General features: G+C 44.2%; 5 protein-coding genes across 18 annotated transcripts in view; 3 read left to right on the top strand and 2 right to left on the bottom strand.

The window, feature by feature from the left end:
• Nucleotides 1–14,861, bottom strand: part of LOC128261968 (bridge-like lipid transfer protein family member 1) — a 29,648-nt gene extending 14,787 nt beyond the window's left edge. For 5 of the 9 annotated variants that reach the window (XM_052995952.1, XM_052995955.1, XM_052995954.1 and 2 more), the window contains exons 1-9: nt 14,497–14,861; nt 11,362–11,641; nt 8,153–11,306; nt 7,886–8,089; nt 6,964–7,507; nt 6,618–6,898; nt 6,432–6,552; nt 5,846–5,941; nt 4,663–5,243 (exon numbers count right to left, since the gene is read on the bottom strand). In XM_052995952.1, coding sequence (XP_052851912.1) covers nt 4,663–5,243; nt 5,846–5,941; nt 6,432–6,552; nt 6,618–6,898; nt 6,964–7,507; nt 7,886–8,089; nt 8,153–11,306; nt 11,362–11,641; nt 14,497–14,619 — 5,384 coding nt within the window. In that variant the 5' untranslated portion in view covers nt 14,620–14,861. The remainder of the gene's footprint in view (nt 1–4,662; nt 5,244–5,845; nt 5,942–6,431; nt 6,553–6,617; nt 6,899–6,963; nt 7,508–7,885; nt 8,090–8,152; nt 11,307–11,361; nt 11,642–14,496) is intronic. The other 4 variants (XM_052995956.1, XM_052995959.1, XM_052995957.1 and 1 more) reach the window with 1 other exon arrangement.
• Nucleotides 202–1,883, top strand: LOC128261973 (RNA-binding protein 34). The gene is given in 4 exon segments (XM_052995970.1): nt 202–659; nt 723–1,106; nt 1,169–1,524; nt 1,526–1,883. Coding segments are annotated over 4 exon segments (1,305 nt in total). The 5' UTR covers nt 202–247; the 3' UTR covers nt 1,679–1,883.
• LOC128261970 (trichohyalin) lies at nt 1,936–4,516 on the top strand. 6 transcript variants are annotated; one of them, XM_052995966.1, is made up of 5 exons: nt 1,936–2,077; nt 2,130–2,328; nt 2,379–3,945; nt 4,003–4,243; nt 4,307–4,463. In XM_052995966.1, exons 1-5 carry the CDS (start codon nt 2,012–2,014, stop codon nt 4,316–4,318), a joined length of 2,085 nt encoding a protein of 694 aa, XP_052851926.1. In that variant the 5' UTR covers nt 1,936–2,011; the 3' UTR covers nt 4,319–4,463. The 6 variants fall into 6 exon arrangements, with proteins under 6 accessions (XP_052851926.1, XP_052851922.1, XP_052851924.1 ...); XM_052995962.1 differs by having other exon boundaries at nt 2,388–3,945; nt 4,297–4,440; XM_052995964.1 differs by having other exon boundaries at nt 2,391–3,945; nt 4,297–4,439.
• Nucleotides 12,082–13,563, bottom strand: LOC128261980 (uncharacterized). Its single transcript, XM_052995976.1, has 2 exons — nt 13,334–13,563; nt 12,082–13,274 (listed from the first exon to the last, which is right to left on the bottom strand). Exon 2 carries the CDS (start codon nt 13,170–13,172, stop codon nt 12,411–12,413), a length of 762 nt encoding a protein of 253 aa, XP_052851936.1. The 5' UTR covers nt 13,173–13,274; nt 13,334–13,563; the 3' UTR covers nt 12,082–12,410.
• A 757-nt stretch (nt 14,862–15,618) lies between the features above and the next one.
• On the top strand, nt 15,619–16,447 carry LOC128261986 (electron transfer flavoprotein regulatory factor 1). Its single transcript, XM_052995982.1, has 2 exons — nt 15,619–15,806; nt 15,909–16,447. The coding sequence occupies exons 1-2, from the start codon at nt 15,765–15,767 to the stop codon at nt 16,122–16,124; spliced, it is 258 nt and encodes an 85-aa protein (XP_052851942.1). The 5' UTR covers nt 15,619–15,764; the 3' UTR covers nt 16,125–16,447.
• Nucleotides 16,448–16,627: the final 180 nt, after the last annotated feature.

Raw genomic sequence — 16,627 nt, 5'->3', positions numbered from 1 at the left:
TAAATTAAAACAGAATATTATATTTGCTTTTATTGGTTTTGAAATTTACTTATATTTTATTTTATCCAGTAAAACAAAATGAGAATAGTTTAAAAAATATATAACAGTTTTATTTGGTATATTTTTATAACAGCTCTCAGTGCACTTCGATTACAGTATTTATTTTCCGCTCTATGGTATTTTTCAACGGTCAAGCTGCGGTCACACTGCGATACCACACGTGTACGTGAAAAAACATCGAGTTAAAATGAAAACACCAAAGACCAAAGAACCGAAAAAAGCTGAATTAAAGCCGATAAAGAAGGAGCCCGGCGTGGCGGAGGAGGGCAAAGTGGTCAAGAAGGCCAAAAACAAGCCCAAGAAGAAGGCGGTGAAAGTGCCCAAGGAGGAGGTAAAGGCCGCCGTCCAGGAGAGTCCCAAGAAACTGTCGGAAAAGGACCTGGCCAAGATCGAGAAAAAGAAGGCCAAGAAGCAGGCCCAGAAGCTGAAGAAGCAGCAAAACAAACAGTCACCCAAAGAAGTCAAGAAGGAACCGGAAACTGCAGTCAAAGTTGAGGAAAAACCCGCCAAAAAGGAGAAAGCGGAAGCCAAGTCGGCGGCCAAGGAAAACCCCAAGGGAAAAGTGACCAAGAAAGCCAAGGCCAACAACAAGAATGAGGGTAAGTTGCAATGCAAACAAAACTATTTATGAACTACTTAACCCCTTAATTTACCACCCACAGAAGGTGTTAAGAGGGAACGCAATCCCGCGGACGAAGCAGCCACCGTGTTTGTGGGCAATCTGCCCATCAACACCAAGCGTGTCCAGCTGGTGAAGCTCTTCCACCCCTACGGAGTGGTCCAATCCATCCGCATGCGCACCGCCGGTGGCAAGCAGCTCTTCAAGCACAAACAGCGCAAGGGAGCCGGCTCCCTCAACGCCTATGTGGTGCTACAGAGCCCGGAGATTGCCCAACAGGCTCTGGCCCTCAATGGCTCCGAGTTCAAGGAGAATCATCTGCGAGTCACACCGGCAGCCAAGGTGGAAAGACAGGGCCACGGACAGGATCAGCAACCCAATGACGCGGATGCCAAACGCACCATTTTCGTGGGCAGTCTGAAATACTGTAAGCCAAGACACTAGTTATTGTATACAATTAATTCTAATACCAGAACTATACCCATTCAGCTGCCAACGAGGAGAAGCTACGCGAAATCTTCTCCAGTTGCGGCGAGATTGACTACATTCGCTGCCTCCAGGACGGCGACAAAGGATGCAAGGGCGTTGCCTATGTGTGCTTCCAGAAACCCGATGCCGTGGGCTTGGCTCTGGAGCTGAACCAGACCGTTCTGGACGACAGACCGATCAACGTGGAACGCTATCAGGTCAAGAAACTGGGTGCCAAACAAGTGCGCGACGCTGCTGCCGCCTCCGCTGCATCCAGCACCTCCTCAAAGACCAAGGCCAAGAAACAGAACTCGGCGGGGGCTAAAAAGCGACTGGACAAGAAGAAGGTCAAGGAGAACGGATCGGCGGCAAAGGAATACCAAGGAAGCGGCAACGGGGGGTCAGAAGAAGAAGTCCCAGTACCGGGGCGTGAAAGTCGACGGCATCAAGAAGGCCAAGAAGCCCAAGAAGAAGAGCAACGACCAACAGACGGCTCTGGCCAAAAAGATAGCCCCCAAGCCCAAGAGTTAATTTATGCGTAGCCTAGGTCTAAGGTTTTAAATAAGTTGCAATCTAATCGAAGGAAATTCGTTTGACTTTCTGTTACGAAGTTGACCACCGAATCAGTTCATGCAGGGGTTACACAATTTGATGTTGACGAAGTAGTCGTTGAAAGATTACTCAAAGAACACCTTTAAGATTATAATAAATTGTGTATTTTTTTAAAATGTGCGAATCGATATTTTATTCTTATTTACATATATTTATTTAGGAGTGACTGGGAAAAGCATAAGTATAATATCTTAGAAGGCTTCGAAATTATACCCAAATCAAGTTCAATCTTTTATTTTTTATCGAAAGAAAATGCTACTACTTGTGATCTGGTTGTTTCTCAGTCTTAGTCCTGCATTCCTTAAAGCCTACCCTGTGGTAAGTAAAAAAAACAGCCTTTTTGGAGTGCAATTTGTTATTGTTATTCCAGCAATCACAGGTCAACTTCCAGGATCGCAGTGCTCTGCCTGCTCACTTATCCGAACCAGCCGATTATCCCGATCTAACAAATGGCCTTACTGACGCCGAGGTTCAGCAAAGCCTTGAAGATCTAACCCTGGATGATCTAGACTCATTGAACAAGCTGCTCGACGAGCACATCAGTCAAAATGAAAACGCCGACACAGACGGTAAGTAATACAAGTAGATAATGTCACCGGCTGTAACATTTCAAAGCAAGCCAGTCTAGTAGCACAGAATAGGCAGGCAAAGGCCACTAAACACACAAAGCAGGCCCTTCAGTCCTCCGCGGAAGCAGCTGTCGATGATGGCTGCCGGGATGACGAGGATTTGGATGATACCAAGTCAAATCAGTGCACCAAGCGGACCACCTGTCAAACGACCAAGCGCTGCCCTAAGAAAACCACTTCCGTTCCGAAAACCACTAGAACGTGCGTCGCTCCACGACCGACAGATAACTGCAAGCCCAAATCGGGTGGAAATATGGACGATGATCTGATTACTGATACCACAAAAAGTCCGAGGCCAATTATAAAAAAGTACAAGAAGTCAAAGGATGACTTGGAATGCGACGCAAACGATTTCCTGTGCCACGCCATGAAGCGGGACAGAAACAAGGAGGCTAAGAGCAATCTTCAAGAAGCTGTAGTGCCTGAATCGAAGCAATATGTTCCAGGGAAAGAGCTAGCTGGAATAGATCAGCTGGGCGAGGAGATAATACCCGCTTTTAATGATCAGGGAGAACCACTTGATGAAACTTTAAATTTAGAATTTTTTAAGACGCCCAAACAAGAGGTTAACTTGAAGCAATCTGCCCAGCAAAAGCAACAGACTAACTTTGAGCTAGAAAATGATGCAAGCTTAGAGCAGGATCATCAATCGGAATTAGAGCTAGAGACTAATCCAGAGCTTGAAAATCAGTCCAACCAGAAGAAGGAAGATCAGATCAGTTTAAAACAGCAACAATTGAATATAAAGAAGAATTATGAGGCTAACTTGAAGGACTTAAAACTGGATAATCAAAAAAAAGTTAGGCAGGAGCATGAAGAAAACTTGAACCACGAAGATAGGGAAATACATAGTAGGGATAATGTGAAACAGGAACATATAGTCAAATTAAAACAAGAAGAGGAGGCTAATTTATACCAGGATTATCAATCAAACTTTGAGCGGGATAATTTGGAGCCGGAAAATGTAGTACAATTAAATCAGAAAGATCCGGCCAAGTTTTGTCAAGATTATCATTCAAATTTTGAGCGGGAACGGGAACAACTCGCTAACTTAGAACTAAGAAATCAGAACAGTTTGAAGCAGGAAAATTTAAACCACGAACATCAAGCCACCTTAGATTTTTCAGATCAGGGTAATTTCAAGGAAGAAAATCAGGCTAACTTTGACTTAGGAAATCGGTATGACTTTGAGCAAGAACAGAAGATAGACTTGGAACTGGATAATCGGGCCAAATTCGATTATGGAGAGCAAGCATGTTTGCATCAAGGAAAGCAAGCATATTTGCATCAAGGAGATCAGCAGATATATCGGGACCAGAAAGAATCGGCAAATAATATGGAGGAAGCCAGGCAGGTGGCAGAGGAACCAGCTCCTCTCGATTCCAACAAATGCTATCAGCTCTCCAGGATTGACCAGCGAAAGAGAAAACAAGCTGAAGTGGAAAGTCCAATAGAGGAGCAATTTCACAACGTAGATGAAAAGAAGCAGATCGTTACAAAGAATGAGCTAGCAAACGCTGATCTGGGCCAGCAGGAATCTTGCTTTGATAGCGACAGGTGAAATTCCTTTAAGTTATTTTCATTAAATTGTTGTTCAACCATTTCTCGCCATAGTTTTATTGCCAATAATGCTCGCGATCCGCCTCGCTATTTGATTCAAATGCAGGACGAATGCATCCAAAGTGAAAACGATCGTGGTGACCGTAGATTGCGTGAGGATAGAAGCCAAAGCGAAGCACTAAATCTGGAAAAACTCGCCGAAGAGGAAGAGGTCGGTCCAATGGAGGATTTCAATTTGGAGGCAGAATACAAAAGAAGCAAGCGAGAGAATAAAGAAACTGATGATGCCCCCGAAGTAAGTAGATAACCACATAGCTCCTAAATGAATATATATTTGCATGCCATTAGAACTCCAAAGAAACATATATAAAGAAGCTGATGGACTCTTTCCCGCGAGATCAGGGTGGACAGATCAATGACAACGCAGGGCTGATGGCTTCCAATCTGGCCCATTTGCGCATCAAGCGAAGTTGAGTTATATTTTGTTTTGTCATTTCTGGCCTTGTATATTTTATAAGCAACCATAAATTGATAATCCAGAAATACGAGAACTGCGTCTTTGTTATTTTCCATGTTTCTCGCTTTGATTCATGGACTTCATAAATATCATTATTACGCCCTGATAAAACCTGAACTTCGAGTTGCCATCTTTCTTAGTACGTATGTAGCAACTTGTTTTCCCGCCAATTTTTTAATTTATATATTATCACTTACCGTTGCAATCCTTCCAGCAGAAGCGGGGTTAGGAAGACATTTAATTGACCTTTTAGCCTGGCCACCACCGACGTGCAGGCCGCTCCACCTTCCGCCTGCAGGCTCATAAACTCGCCATCATCAAAGCCGTTGGTGGTCTTGTCCGATTCCTCCTCTTTTAGCAGCACACTGGGATCCCAGGGATGCGACTTGGGTCCACCCATAAATGTGGCCGAGCTGTTGCTGCCAGTGGCGTTCTCGTATCGAGGAACCACTTTAATCTCCCGCCAACACGAATAGAGATCAAAGTGGGGAACCATCTTGCTGCCAATATAGGTCAATCCGCCGTCTTCGTTCTCAGAGAAGAGAGGCGTGGAGAAGACATCCGGACCCAGGGGAAAGGAGCATCCGTTCCAGTTGAAGCACTTCACCTGCGACAGGTGGTTTAGGTAGCTGGCCATCAGCAGAGGTGAGTCGATGATTGGCCTGTTGACCTGCTGGTGCAGATTAACCAGGGCCACATCCTCCTGCGACGACATGGCCGATATAAACGAGTTGGAAGACAGTGAAGGTGTGCCAGATGATGAGCCACGGGAATCAGCCTGTCGAATGAATAGGTAAGAAGAAGATTAGACCGAATTTATATAGAGCAAGACAAGGTTTCTTTTCGGCTGCTACAAATAAAATAGCCAGATCAAAGGGCGCAAGCAGAAAATCGTGAGAAAAGTCCATGATGAAGTGCAGCAAAGATCTAGGTCTGTTTTGGTCCTTGGAATAATAACCAATATAAAAGTGGGTTGTCTGAAACTTAATTAATTTTTGAGGTATTAAAGAGTTTCGTTAAATTAAAAACTTAGATTTATTAAAAACCAAAACAGATCAATAAAATCGAAAGCGAATTTATTTTGTGAACATTTTAAGGCCTTAGAGTGCACATTATTAACTTAAAACTAGCTCTAAATCAGTTTGAAACCAATTAACTACACATGCACTATTATTAAACTTGCATGCAAATTCCGATTACCGGACCAGATTTGAAATATTTTAGGAATTTTTGGGTCAAGTACCAAAGTAAGATTGATCTACAGATACATTTAGATTATTCAGAATTAACTAGCAGATAGAATTTCGGTTTAGTTGCGCTACTTGTTAGTTAGAAGAGGCAGGTTGTTGTTTTTTGTTGTTGGTACTAAGAACTACTCACATCATGAACAAAATGTCGGTACTCAGGTCGTGATGAGATATTTGTTATTTTTCTTATTGGTGTGGCAAGACCGTGAATGCGTCTAGCGTCTTCGTTCTGGATGAGTTTTGATTTAGGATTCGGTTTTTATATCGATTTGGTTAGTTCATTGATTGATTTTTGTTTTTGTTTTCGATTGTAGATGAATCGAGTTTGAGGAGAGGAATAGAATTTAGGAGTGGTTTACAGTTTTACAGATTTAGAAACGATTCCTCAATGTCTATTTTTGTAAGTTTTCAATTACAATCGGACAATGAGAAATCGTTGCTTAAGAGTTATTTGCAGTATATATGAATATAGTAATTGGATAGACAGACTTATGTTTAAAGAGCGAAGCATGCACTGAAATAGACTCGAATCGAATAAGTTTTCGAAATGGATTCTCATTGACACCTTGATTAATACTTGGGTGATATTGGATTTAGTGAAAATCAGAGTGAACTATAAACTTGGCTTTAAAGCAGCAAAGCTAATCGCGCTTGGTGTACATTAATCACTGAGTGAATCGACCTAGCAAGGGTTGGCGTATTTGATTTATAAGCTTTACCAGTTCTGTGGTGCTCTGCGGGCGTTTTGGAAGAGTTTTGTTGCCATCGGGAGCATGGATCTCCAGATCGCTGCGATATGTTGGCAATGTGTGGCTCCCGTTGTCGTTTTGGGCTCCAATGCTAAGTACAAAGACAAAACGTTATTTATATATTTTTTTAAACAAGAATAATCTTCACATATTTACCTTAAATCAGATGAGAATCGTTTCTTTCCAGATAGCACCACTGAGCCACTGTTTCCACTATTTCGCTGCTTCATGGATCCTCGCTGCGACATCACATTCGATATGTCCTCTTCGGCCGAGAAGAACATCTCCGAGGGATTCTCCGATGTCAACGATATGGTGCGTTGCACCTCGCGCGGAAGGTTATCTCCTCCTAGTCCCTGAACGTGAAGCGCAATGTCCGCAATCTCGAACTCCAAGGGATGGGAATGAGGGGCCGAGTGTGACATCTCGTCTGGTATCTGCAGAGGAACAAAGCAAAGAGATTAGCTTAAGTGAAATAATAACTACCAGGGCTGTACCGCACCTCATGCTCATCATCCAGCACATCGCCAGTTAGTCTGGAATCGGATATGCTCGTCTTGGGCGGTGACACTCGCAGCCTGTTTGAATCCGATCCTCGGCGAAGACCAATTCCCATTTCGCCGGCAGACGCTTCGTGCTGCTGTTGCAGCTTCTTGGATGGACTGTCCAGCAGGCGAGCGTAAGGCACCTCCACGGAGGTCTGCCTTGTGCAGGGATATCGTTTGCTCCGCCTTTCCAAAGTGTTTGGAGATCCAATGCTCTCTCTGGATTTGTTACGGCAACTCGGCTCCGGCTTCTCCACGCCGGCCGTTCCACTTGCACCGATCTTGAACTTGGTGCCATCGGGCAGGGAGCACAGATCCGTCTTCTTGAGGCTTCCGTTGCGCAAATCTCCCGTCGGCCTGTACAGACGGCCTTTGCCATTAAAGTCCGCTGTGTCGTACAGCGAAACGCAGTGGAGACTGTAGGGCGGGGTGTGGAAGACTAGTTGACCCTGGTGGAGGATACTCTCGCCGAACCCAAAGTCCTTGTTGTTGTTGATAATGCTGTAATAAAAAATATATATCATTAGAATTATTTAAAAAATAATACACAAATGTTTTTAGCCTATGCATTACTAAACAACTTTTAATAAAATTTCAAAGCAAGCACAACAAAACACTAAATTTTTTATCATCACAATTTTTTGATAGGTTTTTTGATAATTCTGATTCAATTTTGATTGGTAATTTCGCTAATCACAAACGACAAGGAAAACTGATAGACCTCCGTTGTGACATATCAATTACTGAAACCGATTTGAATTGGAAACCGTTCTTGATAATAGAAATGACTCAGGGCTGTGCTATTTACTATCTAACAAACTTATATTATTTATTTAGGGTTTTAAAAATTAAAAAGAAAATTCAAAACGTGCTACTCACAAGTAACGAGCAATGTTGTAGTTATCGTGGACATCCTGGGCCGTGGGCTTGAAGAACTTCTGACCATTTCGATTGCTTCCAAAGAAGGCACATCCACCGATGCAACCACAACGCGAGATCTCACTGCCGGAGGACAGGGCACTGCCATTGTGGGACCATAGGAACCAAAGGCGCTTGAACTTAGCATCGTGCTCACGCAGGAAACTGGAAATTAATTAGTATAAGTTTAGAAATCAATAAGTAAAAATAAATTCACTTCATTCTTACTTGTGCTGCACTAGATGCAGTTCATGATCAGGAATGGGCAAAGCGGATGCTCCCTCTAGCAAAATGGGTCCCAGCGAAGTGCAGCCCACCTCGACCCAATTCTCGCAAAGCTCTGATGTTTCCGGTGTTCGCTTGGCATGTGGCTCCGAAAAACTATCCCTCAGCTTTCGCGTGGCCTCCTCTCGAGAATCTCGCCGGGAAAAGGAGTTCGAGCTGCGCTTTCCTGCCTTTCCGTGCGTGCCATAGTGTGATCCCCCGGCATCTTGAGATTTTAGAGAGTCTTGATCCGCTCGTCTTAGTTTACCTGACCGATTGCTGCCCGTGGTGTTGGTGTTAAAAGATGAGTTTGTCGTGTGCAGCATAAATAGGCGCAGTAGAATGGAGGGCAACAAGCCAGATATTCCCGATTTGACCCGCTGGCCGTGGAGATTGCAATTGGCCAAGCGGATGGGCGAGATCCAAGCGTGCAGAGCAGTGCCACTCTCTATCAGGTAGACATCCACTGCATCCACCGAAACTCTCGTCATTTTGTATTTTATGTCCTCGGCGGAGGGACACTTGTACTTCTTCTCCTCTTTGGTTTGAGGGCATAAATTGCTGGGCACTCCGTGATGGCAGTTCCTAACTGTCTTGGGTGACTTCAGGCAGTTTTCAGGGTCGATGGCCAGGAGGATGAGTGTCTCCAGACCTGTGACCACATTCACCAGCTGTGGCAGGGTTAGTTTTCCCGTAAGTTTGCCCAGCTGAACTTCCACAAGCCAGCTGAATTCGAGCGTATCTTCGTCCAGAGCGCAACCCTCGTTGCTGAACATGGCATGACCTCGCACCTGGACGGCGGAGAGCATCAGGTGACCCTGGTTGAGGTGCTTCTCTCGCTGCGAACGCGGCAGGCAGTCCGAGGTTAGCAAATACGATGGACTCACCAGCACCTGCAGTGTGGTTTCATGATATTTCTTGTTCATCTCGAAGCCAAATCTCTCAATCAGCACCACCGGACATGGCGGATCGTCTTCATTGCAGTTTTTCATCACATGCGCCTGAATGTCATGAACAATCACAGAGACCATCACCTCCAGGGGTCGATACAGACGGGGATCGAAGGGTTTGCGCTTCTCCTCGGGCGCCTGAGTCTCCGAAATGGATTTGTTTGCCAGCTCTTTTTCTTTGGCCAGCAGTTGGTCTTTGGGATTCGGCTGTGCAGCTCCGGGCTCCTTTATATTTACATTCGACTGTTCCATGTCGGTAAAGTTCTGATCCTCGCCAAAAATATTCTCCTTGAGGTTGATAAAGTTGCGCAGCACATTGCCATAGGCCATCAGAACGGAACTACCAATCTCCAGTTCCACGGTAACGTGATCCGCTGCCAATGTACCGGGATCAAACTTACTGTACTGCTCGGGTGGCTGCTGCCAGTTGCTCACGGGTGATTTCCGTACTTTAGGTATTCGCATGGGACTCAGCAGGATCTCCTCCTTCTCCGGCGTTGTGATATCCGCCTGGGGATCCGGTCCTAACGGCGGAACCGGATGATAGACATACTGGATGGACAGCGCCAAAATGGGCACTGCCCAGCAGTCGATCCAACCGGCAGAGCGCTGGCAAATCTTGCGCCACTTCTTCGAGTACAACTCCGGGCGACGGATGAGCTTGCCCTCCCTGGTCAGCAGTCTTGCGTTCTCATCTATGGCTAAAACAATGGGACGCACCGAGGACACTTCCGGCACGTACAAGCTCAAGTCCAAGCCCTCGCCGTGGATCCAGAACTTCAGGGTAACCGTTTTGGGCAGGAAATCATCAAAGGGCAGGGCGAAACTCATCTCGAAAACATCTCCGCAGAAGGCCAAATGGTTGTTCTCCTGGTTGGCACTACTGCAATCGATCCAGTTGTACTCGTTGCACAGCATTAGGATCTCGAACTCGTGCAGCCGAATGCTAAAGTTGCAGGTATATGGAACAAAACTGAGTATATCCGGCCTGGCCTTATTGGCCCAATCCTCAATGAGGTCCTGGAAGAAGCACTTATGTTTGTACACAATGAAAGCACTCGTCTTGCAGCCGGCGAGTGAGATGCTCCAATCCTGTGGTGCATTCCACTTGGTGGGATAGTGGATTCGCACCTTGTACTCTAGCGATTCGAATTCCGCCAGGCTGCGGTACTGCAGCGAAGTGGTTGCCTCCACGTGGAAGAGCTGTCCCTGGATCTTGGAAGTATAACCATCGGGTTGGGTGACCCAGGGAATGGTAACCTCTACATATGAAGCAGGTCCCACGGTTATGTGCATTGCGTTCGTCTCCTTTTCCTTGGAAAAGAGTATGTCAATGGTGGCTTCATTGAGCACGCACAAGGTCACATCGAAGGATTGATAGCTGCGCAGCTCTCCAGGCTGAGGAGTGGGCGTAACTTCCGCCTCCTTCCAATCCGAAGGGTAAAAGTACTTGTACAGGTGGTCCCTTTGCCGATCTGCCCAGGGTCCGTAGCTGAAATCCGTGCCCTTGAGGCACCTCGCATTGATGCCCCAAACTGGAGGCGAAGGCTCTACCACATCACCGTTGGGCAGGACAATCTGCACAGGTTGTTCCGGCACAACGCCCGGCTCGTCCATGTAGAAATACAAATCCATTTGGTTGGACATCATCACCACAAAACCTTCGCCCATGTATCGTGGTGGCTCATCAATCAAACCCGTGTACTTGGGACTCGGGCAGAAGAGCACTTTGGCATTCTCGACTTTGGCCTTAACAAAGTGCATGAAATGATCCAACCTGCAGACAGCTGGCTTGGTACTGTAGGTGCAATGGGCCTCCTCCACCGAAATCGAGAGAGTAGTGGGAGTCAATCGGTTGCCAAAGACAAAACGTCCGGAGCAAACGTCGATCTTGATCACTGGAATCAAATCCCGCCAGGTTGTGGCCTGCATGGCCTCCGAGTTCTTCACATTCTGAATTCTCTGGCTCTGTCGCGCATTTTCCAGGTTCATATGGTGTTCCTTTAGCTTGTTTCTCTCCTCATTGCTCACCACATCCGTCGGTATGAGCAGCGATGGCTCCAGTCCAAAGGTCTTCTCCAGCGTGTCGTACAAATCGGATCTGTTGTAGATGTGCAGTTCGTAGCCGTTCAGTTGGACCGAAAGTCGGGTGTCCGAGTGGGAAAGATCTATGAAAAAAAGATAAGATTTATTGAATCTCGATTGGATAACTATCCCACTCACCCTCTGAGACATCCTTGGGCACGTAGGAGCGCCACCAGCGGAATATGAAGTATCCGTCCTGCGCCCGCACCGTGTAGTCATAAGTTATATACACGAAATCCCTAAACATTATCTTTCCAGCCAGAGGATTTAGGGCCACCGATCCGATCTTGAAATATGCGCCTTTAATGAACCATCGGTTGGCGATCTTCGTGATCAGCATCCCAATCACACGTGAATTGTAGAAGGTGATGTAAGTCACCCAGGTGATCGTGGTCAGCAGCGAGGCGAGCAGCCATATCTAAAAAGGCAGATATCTTATTAAGACTCAAGAATAAAGGGGATACAATCGTAAGCAGCTAAGAAATTTATTATTATTATTTTCCATTCAAAATATTTAGGCTTTTATAAATCAACAAGTTTCCATCATCATTAACTTAATGTATGTAAAGATTTACAAACCCGATGTTTCCTAAAAAAAAAACATTTTACACTTGTATGGAGTTTAACACTAATAAACAATAAAAGTTATGACATTATAAGCTCTGAAAATCTTTAGTGACAACCATTATCCACAATTTAGTTAATCGTTGCTTAAGTGCTACATTCAATTTCGACTTTAAGGGATCAAAGAGCAAATAAAACAATTTTAGTAAACGAATTGGACTGTATAAGACACAAAACAATATTTCATTTTGTTTATTTACACTTACACCAATCACAAAGCGATAAACACAAATGTATACTGTACATACTTTATTTTCAAAATTATAAAAACTATCTTATTTAAATCCTCAAACGTTCCAGCTTGTTTTCCTATCCGTTCATTATCCTTGGCGAAATGTAAGAACAATCCAACATAAATTTGATCAATTGTGTTTAGTAAAATAAATAACATCCGATTTGAAATTTACTATACAAGTTCACCATAAACTTTGGCAAAATGAATATGACCAAAATGTTATACGTGAAATTTGTATGAACTTTGCCTCGTGGGGTTGGGGATGTGATTTCTCAACTGGACTTTAATGCTTGCACAATCTGAGACATGGAATTGGGGCAGATCTCCTCTACGAGCACCACGACTCCAGGACCTTGCAGGGTGTGTCCGTGAAGATGCAGCTGGTGAACTGATCGCCCTGCTCCTCCTTCTCAATCACTGTGCAGCCATTGGCGTTAGTAAAGGTAAGCCCGCGGCAGAGGAGCCGGGCCTCCCTGCACCTCTTCCGGCTGCCGTGGGCGGCTCGGAAGTGGGCGCGGCCAGTCAGCGGATTGACAAAGTCCGCCCAGTAGCCATTGTGCATGATTTCGCGCGAATTGTGGCTGGCCATTAGAACAAAGGAGCGCAGGGCAGTGTCGGCATCGGCGTCCTGGAATCGCAGACCAATCAAGCTGAAGTTCATCGAACTGCCAAACCCGGAGTACGGATGCAGGAAGAGGCGACGCATGTACTCCACCAGAAGCTTGGGGCAAGCCACCACCCACATGTCGGTTGGCGGGACCACAGACCCAAGAACATTATCGCTCCCCTTGACCAGCGCCTGCGCGTCCGCCGGATAGTAGGCGGTGGCATATGGCTGATCCACCGGAGAGACGAGACCCTGGTACGCCGGACCCACGCAGTGCGGCATGTAAAAGAGGTCAGTGTGGCGCCTGTGCAGAATCGGATACATTGGTTCCAGATCGTCCTGCTCGTCCTCCGGCTCGATGTCCTGGTCGTCCGGGAAGACCAGCTCCGGAAAGCTGCTGCTCCCGCTGGCCCGGCGCATCTGGGTCATCATCTGAGCCTGGCGCGTGGCCAGGCACTGGATCACCATTCGCAAAGGATGCATCGACGACTGCTTCTTAATGCTTCTTTAAACGTTTACAGACCACGACAAATAATGCCCAATCACTTGGAGAATTATGAAAATTTTGATGATTTTATAAGACGACTGTGTGGTAAAAACAAGTTATGAATTGTGACTGATTTGGAGACAGCCTTCTTGTCTACTTATGCGATTCTGGTACTCCGTTCGTGTTCGTTGCTTTGCTTGTGCCCTGGATCTTTATTACGATTGCTTTAATTAAGTATTGTCTATGAGCGATTGTGAAAATGCAATGAACGTTGGACATCGAAGATCCAATAAATAAATCGTTTATAATGAAAGAAAGACTGAAAGGTGCGAGTTTTCAAAATAATGTAAACATAACCACAGAATAATTTTGAATGGAAAGCCTAGGCTTACTTAAACGATACGATTTTGTTCGAAAGAATTGGCTATACCATTTTAAATAATTTTATAATTAAAAGAAACATATGTATATGTTATTTATATGTATTTCAAAACTATTTGTACTATGTATTTGTTATCCACAAGTTCGTAAAATAAGAAAACTTGATGTTACTGCAAAAATGACCAGCTGTAACATAAAGTAGCGGATGATCCAATAATATTGAACATTTAGCAGAAGCCCCTTATCTTATCAGCTAAATTCATTCATTTGAATAATGGCATGTGGATTTATAGTCTATAGTCTATACTGTATAGTAAGTACAAATTCGCATACGTTCTGAATGAAACTTATAACCAAGTGCTTACATAAAGTTATTAGCCTTGAAAAATGCATTAAATTGTTATTTGAATTTTTTATTGATGAGTTTAAAAGAAATGTGAATTTTTTTATAATCGATGCACAATGGTAATTTAATAAAATGTTCACTGAGAGATTGGATTAAAACTCAATATTTGTTAATAAGATTCTTTATTAATATCATTTGCTATGGTTTTGGGTTTTTTGTTTCATTTTTTAAACTAGGAAAGGAAGTTAAGCTCTTCAAGCAATAGATCACCCTAGAATCGAAAAAAACACCGAGAAGAAATATTTTTAATTTGCTTTCAGCTATAGAAGCTATAGATCAGCTTAGAATCCAAAAGTCTTATCTGTGACAGGGGGAGTAAGCGGGGCGAAATGGGAACGAGAAGGCAGTGTGTGTCAATGACCAAATCCCGCCAATTGATAAGCTTTCCGCGTCTCCCTTCGACCATTAAACGTGGAGATAAAGCCATTTGTCGGTTGATTCACTGACATGCCAGGCGTATTAATCAAGTTACATATGTGCCCTCATGATATGTGTACTAGTGTATAGCATTCTATATTAAAGCGTATTCTCACCATCCGCGCATCCAGACTCATGTCGTTCAGGGAGACATTGTGGGTGCTGTTCCAGGTGCCCACTTCTGGGAATCCCATGGGCAGGCTGTCGTCGCTGGTGTCCTCCACTTCTAACGCCTCCATCGCTGCTAGTGTATGTGTGTGTGTGCGTGAGTGGGCGGGCGGATTAGGTGTTCCTGCTGCTGTTGCAGTTGTTGGTGTTGTTGTTGTTGTTGTAGCTGCTACTCAAGTTTCGCACTCGCGATTATCGATTACTCATTGCCGCACTCATATTCAGACCGATCGCTGGCTACATATTATGGATTGGTTATCCACATTCAGCTTTAAATTTTAAATTAAATTTACTACTCTACACACACTACCATTAAAAACACACACGCATACAGGTTCGATTTTTCCCACTTTGTATCGGAGGTCGCGGGTGTCTCAATTTTCGTTTCTCTTTTTCACGCTTTTTCATTGAGGCATCGTGCTGCCTTTTATCACAGCAAGAGTTGCAACTACTCGGTCGCGTTTTAAGCTAGATATGCTCGTTAACCGCTTGCTGTTTATCGCGAAAATAATAAAAATAATTTTGCCTCGAACGAAAACACTCCCATCGTTCTTCTTCTTTGCGCACAGCTGACCGTCCAGGGATGGACAGGTAGCTGTTTTTGGTGGGCTGGCAACGCCGCTCTGTGTACGATAGGGGAAAAGGCATTAGAGATGGGGTCGTGAAGAGTCTTTTCGAACGAATACCCGCCTCTGCTTCTCTCTGTTTTTGGTGGTTGAATTAGTATTAACATGTGTTTTAATTGATTCCTGTTTTGGATTTGTATAACTTTGCTGACAACGTCTGATAAAAACGGAATGCAAATGATTTTGACTTAGACTGCCAACTTTTAATTAAAATTGTAATTGTTAGAATTTATAGAACTACTGTCATTTTAAAACCTATAGTTTATTTAGTGGTTTTTTCCCATTTGGATATAGCTTCTTATTTTTACTAAGTAGAAGTTTAGTTTTTAGCCCATTTTTATCCAGAATCTAGCTCTAACGGGATCGCAACACCTGGCAACTCTGGCACTTAATACTAAATATGGCAATTGCAACAGCTGTTTTACCACGACAATCGATAGTATCGAAGAATCATCAGTTCCATCTCTACTTTAAAACAGCCGTGTGATTCACTTCGCTTGGAATAAACTCTTCAAAAGCCAAGAAAACCTGCTGCAAATTAGTTGATAACTTGCATTTAACAAACAATCAAATCCCGTTGACCACTGGTGATGTCACAGCTGCGCTCGAAAGTCATTACTCTCTACAAGCACGTAAGTTCTGGAGTTTTCTTTCCGGGCGGGGTGGCACGTGCACCCCCACCCAAAAATAAGTTATTCGGCCAGCCCCACTTGACATTGCGTAAACACTTGCAGTTGCAGTATTTGGGCCGCGAATATCCCGGCCTTAATGGGCCGGAAAAGTTCAGGAAGCAGATCCACGATGCCTTCATGAACCATAAGGATGAGCAGGATCCTAAGAAGATCGTGGCCCTGCTGGCCCAAGGACGCTATCTGGCCAAGGAAGTGGAGGCCCTGTACTCCCTAAAGAAATACCGGAGTGTTAAGCAGCGCTACAGCTACAATGACTAAGCGGGCGGGACGGATCGGAAAGAAGGCGTGGCAGCGATGCGGAAATCGTGGCGAAAATTCAAGGACTGAAAGAGGGGATTTGTGAGAATATGATACGTATTGCCTTGCTTGTCGCACACAAAAATACAACATACATATATGCATATTGTTCGGCCAAAACAGACTCAACCCAAGAAACACACGCAAAAAACACAATAATTATTTCGAATGTTTTGTCAATGTCTAACTTTAAGTTTGTTATTGAGACAACCAACAAAAAAAAAAAAAAAACGAAAAACGGACGTAGCGAATAAACGAAGCAGTCATTGAATAAACCAAAATAACCGAAGCGAAGTTATTTCAGAGGCACTGAAAAAGAAATACAATATCAAACAGATTTGTAAGGATTTAAACAAATCTGAAAAAAGTTTATATATGATGTTTGATAACTAACTTAGCTTACCTTAGCTTTTAGATCTTTTTTTAATGATATTATCAACTAATTTTGCTTTCAGAAATAGAAT

Source organism: Drosophila gunungcola, unplaced genomic scaffold (genome assembly GCF_025200985.1).
Source record: "Drosophila gunungcola strain Sukarami unplaced genomic scaffold, Dgunungcola_SK_2 000001F, whole genome shotgun sequence".
In the NCBI taxonomy this organism is placed as follows: Eukaryota; Metazoa; Arthropoda; class Insecta; order Diptera; family Drosophilidae; genus Drosophila; species Drosophila gunungcola.
Note: the sequence above shows the minus strand (reverse complement) of the source record. Positions and strands in the feature narration are given on the sequence as shown.